This window comes from Mastomys coucha, unplaced genomic scaffold (assembly GCF_008632895.1).
Source record: "Mastomys coucha isolate ucsf_1 unplaced genomic scaffold, UCSF_Mcou_1 pScaffold22, whole genome shotgun sequence".
In the NCBI taxonomy this organism is placed as follows: Eukaryota; Metazoa; Chordata; class Mammalia; order Rodentia; family Muridae; genus Mastomys; species Mastomys coucha.
In genome coordinates this window covers 245,141,359-245,153,414 of record NW_022196905.1, presented here as the reverse complement: position 1 = coordinate 245,153,414, position 12,056 = coordinate 245,141,359, and the positions used below count along the sequence as shown (strand labels likewise).

Here is a 12,056-nt window from a genome sequence, read left to right as displayed (position 1 = left end):
TTCCCGTTGATGGGCGCCGGAAGTTAGCGCGGGAACTACGCTTCCCGGCTTCCCTGGCGCTGGCGGGCGGGCGGGCGGCGCCATGGTGCTGCTGGGCAGGCTGCTGCTGCCGGCGTGCATTCCGTTGAGCGGGGCGCAGAAGTGCAGCTCATCGACCGGCTTAGAGGGCCCCGCGCGCACGCGCTCCTACTGGCGGTACCTGAGGCGCCTTGTATGGGGCGCGCCGCAGCCGCCGTACACAAGCGTGTGCCAGGTCGGGGACCCGGTGCTGCGCACCGTGGCGGCCCCGGTGGAACCCGAGCAGCTGGCGGGGCCGGAGCTGCAGCGGCTTGTGGGGCGGATGGTGCAGGTAATGCGACGGCGCGGCTGTGTGGGCCTTAGTGCGCCGCAGCTGGGGGTGCCGCTGCAAGTGCTGGCGCTCGAGTTCCCGGACAAGCTCTTCCGTGCCTTCTCACCGCGCCTGCGCGAGCTGCGTCAGATGGAACCCTTCCCACTTCGGGTGCTGGTAAACCCCAGCTTGAGGGTGCTGGACAGCCGCTTGGTCACCTTCCCCGAGGGCTGTGAGAGTGTCGCTGGCTTTCTGGCGTGTGTGCCTCGCTTCCAGGCCGTGCAGATCTCAGGTGCAGGGGACGTGGGCAGCGGGGTGGTCTTGCTGTCCCTGGCTGGAGACTGTGCTAACAGCGGCACTCAGGGCTGACAAATGGTACTCCAGAAGAGCAGGGCAGATCCGCCTAGATGGGTGGCAGGGTGCCAACCGGGTATATTCCTTAGATATGGAGTGAGTCTGTCTTTCCCCTTTCGAATAGGTAGGTATATAGATTTCCATTATAAGTGTGTCTGTATTGCACACGCGATTTTCCCAGTTTATTTGTCGTGATGGGGGCTTGTGTAAGAAAGTGGGGCCCAGATATACCCAGAGTAGGGCAACAAACCATTCCGTGCCTAAAGTCCACATTGTTTTATGGAATATGGTTATTATTTGCTACAGTGCCAAGTTGAAATATCTTTGATAAACAGCACTTGAAAAGAGCTTTGACACCGGGCGGTGGTGAAGCACGCCTTTAATCCCAGCACTTGGGAGGCAGAGGCAGGAGGATTTCAGAGTTTGAGGCCAGCCTGGTCTACAGAGTCAGTTCCAGGACAGCCCCAGGGCTATACAGAAAAACCCAGTCTCGGAAAAAACAAACAAACAAACAAAAAAGTTTTCTTGATTTCTTAACCTTGCCCTATAGTAGAGCTGGGAACCACACTGAATAAAAAAGTTGGCACTGAACAAAGTTGAGGTATCCTTTCTAGGAGTGATAAGAGCTATTGTCCACATTCACTCTTGGATGTTGCCTCTCTAGACAGGATATAAATAGGCATGGCCAGGCCAGGAAACAGAAAATAGGGACATGAGGTTGAGCATGGATTCAGCAAAGCCTCACTTCATCGAGCCTGTAACTTCCTTCGCAGGACTGGACCCAAAAGGAGAACCAGTGGTGTGGTCAGCAAGTGGCTGGACAGCTCGAATCATCCAGCATGAGATGGATCATTTGCAGGGCTGCTTGTTCATCGACAAAATGGACAGTGGGACATTTACCAATCTTCACTGGATGGAGGTGAATGACTGAAGCTCTCGTTGAATTGAGGACCTAGAAAACCAGCATGCAGGCTAAGATTGTCACATCTTGTGCTTCAACTTGGAATTGGTTCCAATCTGACAGTAAGCAGTGGACTGCTGGTGTGTGCTGTACTGAGATGAAGATGATAGAAATGCTTGCCCTGAAATCAGATCTGACAGAGTACGATTACAGCATGAGTACAAATATACCCTTAAAGAAGGAGTGGTTATTTCCTGACGGTTTCACTTAGAGAGGAGTGGGCAGGTAAACATGCTCAGTACAAATGAGACACATTTTCACCTCCACAGCCAACGCTTGATAAGGTAGTCCAAGTACCCGAGAGTTTTGTTTTGTTTTGAAGACAGGGTTTCTCTGTGTAGCTTTGGCTGTCTTGGAACTCACTCTCTAGACCAGACTGGCCTCGAACTCAAGTACCTGCCTCGATACTCCTAAGCACTGGGACTGAAGGTGTGTTGCACTACTACCAGACTTGAACATTGTTTTAAAATGCAGGGCTTAAAAGTCTGGGTGTGGGGTGGGGCAGTGGTGGCACATGCCTTTAATCCCAGCACTTGGGAGGCAGAGGCAGGTGGATTTCTAAGTTCGGGGCCAGCCTGGTCTACAGAGTGAGTTCCAGGACAGCCAGGACTACACAGAGAAACCCTGTCTCGGAGGGGAAAAAAAAAGTCCGGGTGTGGTGGCACACCTTTAATTCCAGCACTCTATTGGCAGAGGTAGGTTGATGTTTGAGGCCACCCAAAGGTTACATAGTGAAATTGTCTTAATTTTTAAAAAAAGATCAAATCTACTAGGGATGGCTAGGCAATTAGGTTAAAGAGTATTTGCTTTTGCAAAACACTAGAGGAGTTCAGTTCTGAGCATTTACATCAGATAACTCACTACACCTGTAACTCCAGCTCTGGGGAATTGAGTGCTTCCTCCTGGCCTCAACAGGCACTGTTCTGTGCACAAACTTACACAGAGACATAATTAAAATCTAAAGAACAAGGCAGAGGCAGGTGGATTTCTGAGTTCGAGGCCAGCCTGGTCTACAGAGTGAGTTCCAGGACAGCCAAGACTACACAGAGAAACCCTGTCTCGAAAAAAAAAAAAAAATCTAAAGAACAAAGCTTCTACTGGTAGCCACTTTTTAATCAGAGCAAAGCAAACAGTGAAAGGCCAATATAATCTTGGCTACAGATTCAGTTCTGGCTCTTTCATTTTCAACTTATAGCTGGAGCATATATAGCTCCAACAGAACAGTACTTAAAGTGGAGGGACGTGGGTTTGATTCCTAACATCAGGAAGTAAAATACAGAATATCAGCTATTGGAGGATTGTCATCTGTGTCACACAGCATTTCCAGGGGTACCTTATCTGGGGACCTTCTAAACCGGGTGGCATCTATTCAGTAGCAGATACTAGGTTGTCTCATGGGAACACAGACCTAACATTACCATTCCTATAATCCCAGCCCTTTGGAGCTGGAAGCAAGAGGATCGGGAGTTTAGGGTCTGCCTGAGCCTTGGGGTTTGCAAGCCTTGTCACTTGACTACAGTGCAGGCCTTATGAGCACCCCTGCTTCCTGCCCTGCTGAGCAAACAGAGCAATCCAGAGGGCCTTACCAGAAGTAAGCTTTACTCTCAAAGAACTCCATACTAGAATCAAAAATGAGAAGACTCCAATAGCTCAAGAAGGGAAAGGGTTTATTAGACATCTCCAGGACAGGAGCAGCAGAGACTGGGCTCAGTTCTCAGTGAAGGCAGCCATGAAGGCCTGCCTGCCTGCCTGTCTTCCTGGTGGGAACGGCACTGTGCTCACAGAAGCCATCAGCTCCTGCAAGGAGGGACTGAAGCTCCAGATGCAAGCTTAGGAGGGTGGGATGGCTTCTCCTACTTTAGCACAGTCAGCTCACAAGTAGCCAAAGTCAAGAGGAAAGGAGTGAGAGCAGGGGCCTGGTGGCTCCCACTCCTTAACACTTTCCAGATGATTTTTCTCTTTATTTATAAACAAGACAGAAATCAAAGCAGCATTAATTAAGGGAAACAAAAGTTAGACGGAAACAGATCAGGGCAATGTGTGAGCATCCAGTAGTGAAGTGTGCAGAGCCAGTGTCAAGTGTCCTACGTGGTGAAGCATCTCTGCAGCTGAGGAGACTCCTTCTTTGTCCTACTAGGTTGGCAGCCAGGCAGTGGAGGGAATACTATTGACTTCACGACTTCAGGCCCTGCCTGGCCACTGGTGTAGGAAGTCCCATGAATTTGCTCCAGTCAAACTCTCAATTTCATTATCAACATGAAGCTTTAACTCTCCTGTCCAAAGTCCTCAGAGAATTTCTTTACTTTCAGGAGGTCGTCTGCATTCACTGTGGGCCGGGTAGTGGCCAAAGACCGGAGCATGTCCGACTGCAGAGACAAGCATGTAGCTGAAAAAGGCTGACTCCAGGTCCTCAGCGCTCTCCTTTTGTCATGCTGTCTAGACTGACAAGAGGCTTGCCTTCCATCTGAAAGACTATTTCACCCCGCAGCTCTCATCCCATCCCAGCAGTAGTTCCATAACTGAATTTGCCCCACAGTGCAGATAGCTGCCAGGAGAGACTAAGTGCTACAGCTGACAAAACTAGGAGAGGTCTAAACTGTTAAGGTAAAAGCCATGTGAAAAAGATTTTCACTAGCTTCCTTCTGGACCAAAAGGTCAGGCCTTGGAATGATAATTAGTGTCTTGACTTTACTTTTCCTCTTAAAGACCCTCAGGGTCTCAGCAAGAACCTCAGCTACCTACAACCCCAAAGGCTCTGGGAGGGCTGCGAGTCAGGACAGTAGGAAGATACTTATCTCTATTCTGGACTTTCTGGTTCTCTCCCAGTGGGTCACTTACCATGCAAACCACAGGCTCTAAGAGTTTATCACCAGGGACATCCATCCAAGTCATCTCTATGGCCCCTGGATCTCCTGGAGAACATGGGGTCAGAAGATCATCAATCATAACACCAGGGTTGGTTCGAGAAGGGCCACACACCTGAAAACAAGCAGACTGTGAGACCGGCTACCCTTGGTGGTAGTGGTGGTAGTGCAGGACCTAAGGATGGCTGAAAGGAATACTAAGGTTCTAGTCATCAAAGTTGGAAGAGAGAAAAGCACCTTTAAAACAGTCTGAGGGCCTGAAAGATGACTCAGTCAGTGCTTAAAGGCACTGGGCATGCAAACCTCGTGACCTGAGTTCCATCTGCAGAACCCGTGTAAAAGTAAAAGAGAGCCAACACCACAAAGTTGTCCTTTTACCTCCAAAACATGCTGTGGTACCTTCGTATACTGCCCTCCCCACCCCCACAGCATTTAAAAACAGGTCAAAGAAACGTGGTGGCAAACACCTGTAATCTCAGCACTTAGGAAGTACAGGGTATATGAGTTCAAGGTCATCTTCAACTATAGGATGAGTCTGAGATTGTCCTGGACTAACTGGACCATCTTAAAAAAACAAATGTACATGGGCTAGTGAGATGGCTTAGCAGGTAAAGGCATCTGTAACCAAGCCTGATGACCTGAGTTGGATCTCCCAGATCCATAGAGTACAAGAGAACTCCTTATGACCTCTATGTGTGCACACATGTACACACAACAACAACAAAACAATAAACAAAGGCTGAGACGTCCAAGAGGGTTGACCTGGTTTCAGAGGTGCGTGGACAGTATGATCTCCCAGCTGCTGGCCTCTAGATCTTCCTGTAGCCCCAAAAGTTTTATCTTTGCCAATAATGCTACCCAAGACTCATCTCATAAATGTACTTGCAGCAGAAATGTTCCTCTCACTCAAGTCTCCTGCAATGGGGAAATACCCTAAGCATACCAAGTCCTCAAGAACTGGCTCAGGTCACTCCAGTGTAGTTTGTCTTCTAATAGAACAAACTGCTTACCCCTCCAAACTTCTGAAACTCCTGATGACTACACTTTGCTCTGACAGGTACTCACTATTTAAAGGAGAATTAATTAGCATTTCTCTCATTGGTTGTCTCCATTACTGCCTTCCGTACACCCAGGACAGGGCTGGCACACAGCACGACCTACAGCAGACACTCAGCAAAGATATGCTTAAATGAGTGGGCAAGTCCCCCTTCCACTTACTGTGTGGCACAGTGCAAGTGTTTGGTTTGTGTGTACCCTGCCCTCCAGCATGATGCTGCCTGCCTATCTTCTGTTTCCTATAGCTGAAGAACATTATACTCCAACAGTAACTGCAAGCAGGATGTATGACACTGCTCCAGTCCTAGAGCAAAAGGGTACTTAATACTTACCCTAGGTTCTCCCATAAAGAATGTCCCTTGAGCAGCCAGAAAGCTGTGGAAGAGGCTACCCACATCTCCTGACTAGTACCACTGCCTAAGCCACTGCTGCCACTCACCTTCTTGAAGTGTGTGGCTGACTGTACTTTTCTGACTGGCTGCATGAGGGAGTCTCGCACAATGATGCTGATATCTGCTCCTGAATAGCCTTCTGTCTTGCGAGCCAGCTCATGGATGTTAGCATCCGTGAGATTGTGAGGTGTGCTACCCAGGTGTAACCGAAACATCTGGGCACGGGCCGCTTCCTCTGGCAATGGGATATAAATTCGCTTTTCAAACCTGGAAAGATATGACATGAAATGAAAGCTGATCGCAGAATGATGGGAAGGGAAAAGGCATTGTGAATATTGAAATGAGTGATCCAGGCCCCATACCCAGCTTTACCAAAGGACTCTGCTTGACATGCAGACTTGGAAAGATACTAGAGAAATGGGGGCAGATGGCTAGTCACAAATTGACCATAGTTAGACAAAGATAACAGACTCCTTCTAGAGGAGACTCACCTCCTCCTGATGGCTGAATCCAACACCCAGGGGATGTTTGTGGCACCAAGAACAAGAGTCCCATCATTATTATTCCCCACTCCTGTGGAGAATGGGAGACAAGTGACTGACGATGCCTGCAGGAGCAGCCAGGCCCCATGGGAAACTAAACCATGTCTTGGTGCTTCCCTGGATAGAGAGACTTAGAGCACCACTTGTTCTGAGGGATGGGCAGGTGACAGGACAAAGGCCTCAGAACCCTCTCTGATGCAAGCTTGTCTGAGGCTAGCAGACAGGGCATCAGAAGTGACTCTCGCCAGGCAGTGGTGGCGCACACCTTTAATCCCAGCACTTGGGGGGCAGGCGGATTGCTGAGTTCCAGGCCAGCCTGGTCTACAGAGTGAGTTCCTGGACAGCCAGGGCTACACAGAGAAACCCTGTCTCCAAAAAGCAAACAAACAAAAAAAGAAGTGACTCTCCTCCACTGTGCCCAATGCAGCTACATAATGGAGCCCTGGGTTGCCTTTAGGTGGAAGACAGCCTAAGAGTGACGAGGCATAAGCACACACCTTGCATCTGGACCAAGAACTCTGTTTTGATCCTTCGGGCGGCCTCACTCTCATTTTCGTTCCGTGACCCGCAGAGAGAGTCCACCTCATCGATGAAGATGATGGAAGGCTTGTGCTGCCTGGCCAACTCAAACAGGTTCTTGACTAGCCTGTGAGAGGGAGAAAAAGCTCAGAGACCTGGACACTCTTCTCAAACATGCCCTTCCTGAGACCCAGTTGTTAGACCCAGTGCTTCTCCCACAGAAACGCTTTTTTTTTTTTTTTTTAAAAAGCAACAGGAAAAACAGGGCAGACAAGTCCTCAAACAGTAGTGAATCAAGAACTTGCTGTGGCATCAGCTTCAAATCTTGGGTGGGGAGCCCCATTCATCAGCTCTGGACTTGGGAAGAGTCCTTTCCCTTTCTCTGAGCCTCACATTCATATCAAAGAATGGAGGTCATCTTGAGGAATAAGCTAAACCCATGAACTGCCATCAAAGAGGATATACAACTGACTACAGATGTGGTGACACATGTCTGTTACCCCAACACTGAAGATGTATTTCTAGGAGAATCAGAAGTTCAAGGTCAGCCTCTGCTACTGATGGAGATTGTAACCAACCTGAGGTACATGAGATTCTATATCATAAAGCCAAAAAGAAAACAAACAAATGATACATACTTACAATTGGTTCATTTCCCTATTTTTATTTTACTTACATTGGTGTTCTGCCTGTATGTATGTCTGTGTCAGATTCTCTGGATTTGGAATTACAGAGAGTTGTGAACTGGCTGTTGTGGGTGCTGAGAGTTGAACCCACGTCCTTTGAACCCCTAAGCCATCTCTCTAGCTCCTTTTTTTATTTGCTTTGGAACAAGGTCTAATTACACAGAGCAGGCTGACCTAGAACTTATAATCCTTCTGCCTCTGTATCCTGAGTGCTAGGATTACAGGGGTGCCTCATCTTTTCCAAGTTTCCAGACATCTGTGTATCAGGACAGCATCTCAAAAAGTAAGAGCTTGTTCTGACTATTATTCCTGATTATCCAACAGCAGCTCCTCTGGGAAGTGATTTCCAAGGAGCCAGGAAGCTGGACTACCAGCAGCTGCCAAGGCTGCTGTAGCTTAGCTGATGGCTGACTTACTTCTCGCTTTCCCCCAACCACTTAGACATCAGATCCGAGGAGGACACAGAGAAGAAGGTGGAGTTGTTGGCTTCTGTTGCCACAGCTTTGGCCAGGTAGGACTTGCCTGTGCCTGGGGGCCCAAAGAGCAGTATACCTCGCCAAGGAGTGCGTTTGCCTGTAATAAAGAATGAACAGAGCTCAGCTGTTTCCTGATAGTGAAAAAGGAACAAAGGAAAGTTGAAGGCAGGGCAGGAGAAAGCTGCTCAGGAGGCAGAATGCTTGTCCTACAAATATGAGTACTAAAGTACGGCTTCCCAGCACCTGGGACATAGCAGGCAACAGTGACGGCCTGCCTGGAAGCCAGTGTTTGGAAAGCAGAGCTAGGGGAGCCCTAGGTAAGCTGGCTGAACAAGCTGAACCATTGAGTTTGGGGGTTAAATATTAGTCCTGCCTCCCCTCCAACCCTCATCTCTCTGTCATATGGTGAACAGCAACTAAGAAAGATACCTGACATCATCCTCTGTCTTCCATATACATGTACACATACATGCATCTCCACACATGGGAACACATATATAATTATGCATGAACATACCACACATACACAATCAATCAAGTTGTGGGGTTGGAGAGATGGCTTGGTTAATAGCACTGAATACTCTTCCAGAAGACCTGGGTTTGATCTCAGCTCCCACAAGGCAGGTCATAACTGTAATTCTAGTTTCAGGGGATCCAGCACTCTTCTGGCCTTCAAGGCAACTGCACAAATATGGTACACAGACATACCATGCAGGCAAAACACCAATATACATAAAATAAAAACAAATCTCAAAACAAAGTTATAAAATTTATAAGGCCAGGCAGTGGTGGCACATGCCTTAATCCCAGCACTTGGCAGAGGCAGGTGGATTTCTGAGTTCGAGGCCAGCCTGGTCTACAGAGTGAGTGCCAGGACAGCCAGGGCTATACAGAGAAACCCTGTCTTGAAAAACCAAAGAAAAGAAAAATATATAAAAAATAAAGTGTAAGGCCTTTAGTCACAGTCATTACAGGAAGAGAGTTCCATAAAAACTGATTTTAGAAGAGAACCAAATGCCTGTAGGGAACTCAGACCTCATCTTACTAATGGCACCATGTCCTTGACAAGGGAATTGGCCAGCTCTGGCTCCTGACTCTGCTTGCTCATTGAGATGGTTTATTCCAAGTTCAAGTTTTATGCATCTCAGGCTGGCCTACAACTCATAATTTAGCCAAGAATGGCCCCAATCTTCCAGTCATCCTGCCTCCCAAGTGCTGAGACCACAGGAATGACAGTGCAAAACACCACATCCAATTTCTGTGATGTGGTTCTGAGAACCAAACCCAGGTCTTTACACATGGTAGAACTACCATGCAAGCTGTATTCCCAGCTCACAAAAAAACCAGAGTCAGGGTATAGTGCTTGCCTAGTCCCACGCTCCATCCCAGCAAAAGGAAAGACAAACAAGTCACATGGTAGATGGCTGTGTTGAGCAGGACAGACACAACAGGCAGCAAGACCAGAATCTACCCTGTGTAAGCTGTCTCCTGAGGACATGAGGCCATCAGTTCTGAGACACTGACGGTGGAAACACAAGCTAGATCCCTCAGGCTGGTAGTTTCACACCTGGGCTAGTGACTACATTCTATTTACTTTTATTTTTTAAGACAGGGTTTCTCTGGATAGCTCTAGCTGTTGTAGAGCTTAATCTGTAGACCAGGCTGGTCTTGAACTCCGAGGTCCACCTGCCTCTGCCTTCTAAATATTGGGATCAAAGATATGCATTATGACCAGGCGGTGGTGGCGCATGCCTTTAATCCCAGCACTTGGGAGGCAGAAGTAGGCAGATTTCTGAGTTTGAGGCCAGTCTGGTCTACACAGTGAGTTCCAGGACAGCCAGGGCTACACAGAGAAACCCTGTCTCGAAAACAAACAAATAAACAAACAAACAAAAAATGCATTATGCTACATTCTTACCTGTGAATAAGTGTGGGAATTTAATTGGCAAAATCACAGCTTCTTTGAGAGCCTCTTTAGCCCCCTCCAGTCCAGCTACATCATTCCACCGTATGTTAGGCTTCTCCATCACAACAGCACCTACAAGGAGGAGGACCCCAGACTGACCAATGAGCATAAGTAGACCCAAAAAAGAACCCATGTCACAACCCTTCTATTACCATGGGCTCAGGCCTCTTACCCATCAACTGTTCTTGTAATTTCTTTTTCTCTGGATTATCCCCTTCGCTGTCACTGTCACTACTAAGAAAGGAAACAGAAGATCAAGTTGGCCCTCCATTCTGGGAGCAAGGAGGCTCTGTAAGTGAAGCCAACTCTAGTAGCACACATGCCTATGCATGATTGTGTGTGCACTTGTGCCAGAGTGGCTGGCTCAGCATTGGTGAGGGACAAGCAAAGAGATATCTAACTGTGAGTGCCACAATCCCTCAGGAAATATTCATAACCCATTCTCCATTCTTCATTAAAGGAATAAGGAGATTGGCAGTTGCCTTTTCCTATAGGCTAATGAGGGCAGTGTGCTTCAGCTGAACTTAAAGAACACCAAGTCAAGCCAGTGGAATTGTCAGAGATTTTTTCAGATGAACTAAAAAACAGACAAACAGCTAGGCGCACACCTTTAATCCCAGCACTTGGGAAGCAGAGGCAGGAGAATTTCTGAGTTCAAGGCCAGCCTGGTCTACAGAGTGAGTTCCAGAACAGCCAGGGCTACACAGAGAAACCCTGTCTCGAAACAAACAAACAAACAAACAAAAAACAGACAAAACAACATGGAGTCGCCACTCCAGAGAACTCAAAGGGCAAAGAAGACATGAAGTTTAAAATTAAATAAAATAAAAGTTAATAAATATAAAGCTACAAAATGAAACCTTGTCACAAAACAAAATTGTTAAAGGGGAATGTGCTCTTATGCCAGCAGCCAAGTGCTGCCCAGCCTTCTTTTCCATCCTCAAACCCTCCTGCTCACCCATTTCCTGTCCCTTTCTCAACCTGTCTTTCATTCTGGGAAATCAGACACTGTTTCCTGCTTAGCGACAGCTGGTGTTTTTATCACGAGTAGATAGAGACCCCATTAAGAAGGGTGCAATAGAAGTCCAAGGCAGCTTTAGCATCAAGAATGATAGCAACCCCATGAAATAGGAACATGCACTTGGGGACTCTGGCTCCATGAGCTGTACACTCCAGCACACTCACCCCTTGCCTTCACTCTGATTCTCTTTGACTGGCTTCTTGCCATGTTTCTCTTTGTTTCGTAAATAATCCTTCAGCTTCTCCGCTCTGTCTAGGTACTGCATGCACTTTGCTCGAATGCTCTCCTTGGCCTTGTCACTGTGTGCTTCATCTGCAAAAGGAGAAACCCAGTAGCCTCCCTGAGTCCCATGTGCCTGCCCTCCTCTTCCAGGGCACTGCAGCCAGGTGACCCAAGAGTGACTCACATTTGATGGCGTGGAGGAAATACTCCACAGCATGCTGGTAGAGCCGGAGTGCCTCCTCGTAGTTCTTGGCTTTGTCCTCTTCTGTGGCTTTTGTCACCAGATCGATGGCTTTCTGGAAAGGCAAGGCGTATAGCTCAATGCTCCCCAAGGGATCCAAAAAGCCTTTGGAGTCACAAGCAGCAGGATAAGATAAGATGGGAGTTAGTGCCAGGCCTGTGGATTTACTGATTGCAGGCTATTACATTGCCCCACTTTCCTGCCACCAACTAGAAAGGCTTGAAAAGACAGCTGGCCTTCCTAGGGAGCTCAATGATCGGTCAGAAGCCAGCCACCCCTCCATCCTGTTCTGGAGCTTGGCTAATGGAAACTGACATTAATGTCTGGGGCAGGCCCACGGAACAAGTCTGAGTCAATTTCAATGCTCCAAGGGAAATATGGACTTGCTCAGCAAAGCCAGAAACCATACTTGATCCAGACTCCGCTCC

At 47.9% G+C, this 12,056-nt stretch overlaps 2 protein-coding genes across 2 annotated transcripts in view; one reads left to right on the top strand and one right to left on the bottom strand.

The window, feature by feature from the left end:
• Positions 1–63: 63 nt before the first annotated feature.
• Pdf (peptide deformylase, mitochondrial) lies at positions 64–1,826 on the top strand. Its single transcript, XM_031341331.1, has 2 exons — positions 64–620; positions 1,456–1,826. Exons 1-2 carry the CDS (start codon positions 83–85, stop codon positions 1,611–1,613), a joined length of 696 nt encoding a protein of 231 aa, XP_031197191.1. The 5' UTR covers positions 64–82; the 3' UTR covers positions 1,614–1,826.
• A 921-nt stretch (positions 1,827–2,747) lies between these two features.
• The window catches only part of Vps4a (vacuolar protein sorting 4 homolog A), a 14,675-nt gene continuing 5,366 nt past the window's right edge, over positions 2,748–12,056 (bottom strand). Inside the window, exons 2-11 of the mRNA XM_031341324.1 lie at positions 11,572–11,683; positions 11,330–11,477; positions 10,317–10,378; positions 10,097–10,216; positions 8,119–8,275; positions 6,995–7,143; positions 6,447–6,528; positions 6,003–6,222; positions 4,482–4,622; positions 2,748–4,009 (exon numbers count right to left, since the gene is read on the bottom strand). Of these exons, the coding sequence (XP_031197184.1) occupies positions 3,908–4,009; positions 4,482–4,622; positions 6,003–6,222; positions 6,447–6,528; positions 6,995–7,143; positions 8,119–8,275; positions 10,097–10,216; positions 10,317–10,378; positions 11,330–11,477; positions 11,572–11,683 (1,293 nt within the window). The 3' untranslated portion in view covers positions 2,748–3,907. The remainder of the gene's footprint in view (positions 4,010–4,481; positions 4,623–6,002; positions 6,223–6,446; positions 6,529–6,994; positions 7,144–8,118; positions 8,276–10,096; positions 10,217–10,316; positions 10,379–11,329; positions 11,478–11,571; positions 11,684–12,056) is intronic.